Source organism: Plasmodium gaboni (assembly GCF_001602025.1).
Source record: "Plasmodium gaboni strain SY75 chromosome Unknown, whole genome shotgun sequence".
NCBI lineage: Eukaryota > Apicomplexa > Aconoidasida > Haemosporida > Plasmodiidae > Plasmodium > Plasmodium gaboni.
Genome location: NW_017385385.1, coordinates 1 through 782, shown reverse-complemented (window position 1 = coordinate 782; position 782 = coordinate 1). Strand labels below are relative to the sequence as shown.

General features: G+C 24.2%; 1 protein-coding gene across 1 annotated transcript; it reads right to left on the bottom strand.

The window, feature by feature from the left end:
• Positions 1-19: 19 nt before the first annotated feature.
• On the bottom strand, positions 20-782 carry PGSY75_0021400B (hypothetical protein; the record flags this gene model as incomplete). The annotated part of the gene is made up of 1 exon (XM_018783356.1): positions 20-782. A coding segment is annotated over one exon (763 nt), but the record flags the coding sequence as incomplete, so codon positions are not given.

The following is a 782-nucleotide window of genomic DNA, read 5'->3' as shown; positions in this document are numbered from 1 at the left end:
TATTTGTACATCAACATACATAGGAACTTTCTGAAGATATGTAATAATATGTTTTATATATCCTTTATTAATTAATATATCTACACCAATTTTGTTACTACTTAATAGTATATTATTCATAGCTGATATCAAATTAATTTGGGTTAAACGAGATTCAGAATATTTTTTCATTAATTTAAATATATTTTCTAAACTTGCTTCCACAATTTCGGCATTATTTATTTTGTTTACTTCAGTTAAATAATTAATACATTCACTAGATGTAATCAATATATTTTCATCAGGTTCATCAGATTCTGCTATTCTTTTTACTTGAGAAAGACACATTAAATCAACAATGGATCCTAAAACATCATGTAATGTAGCTGATGCGTTTAATTTTAATGTTTTAATAGTTTTTAAACCTGCTTTAATTAATTTAGTTTGTTCAATAAATCTAGGAGATTCAATCCATATTTTAATACCATTAAAAATTGAGGTATCTGCTCCTTTAGATTCTAATATATTTTTTAATGATTCTATTCTTGATAAACCTGAAATAGCAGCTAATGTTTTATATGCTTCTTCTTGATTAGTTTCAGAGGAATTAATAATTATTTCTAAATTCGTTATATGCCTTTGGCAGTCACTTTCTGTTGCTAGTTTTTCCATAACCTTTGTTCCTTCTTGAATTATAACTTCCTTATTTTCATTTTCTAACATTACGGTTAATACTGAATCTACTATTTGTTTATTACTTAAATAATTTACAGAATCAGAAGTAGTTAACATTTTATTAATTA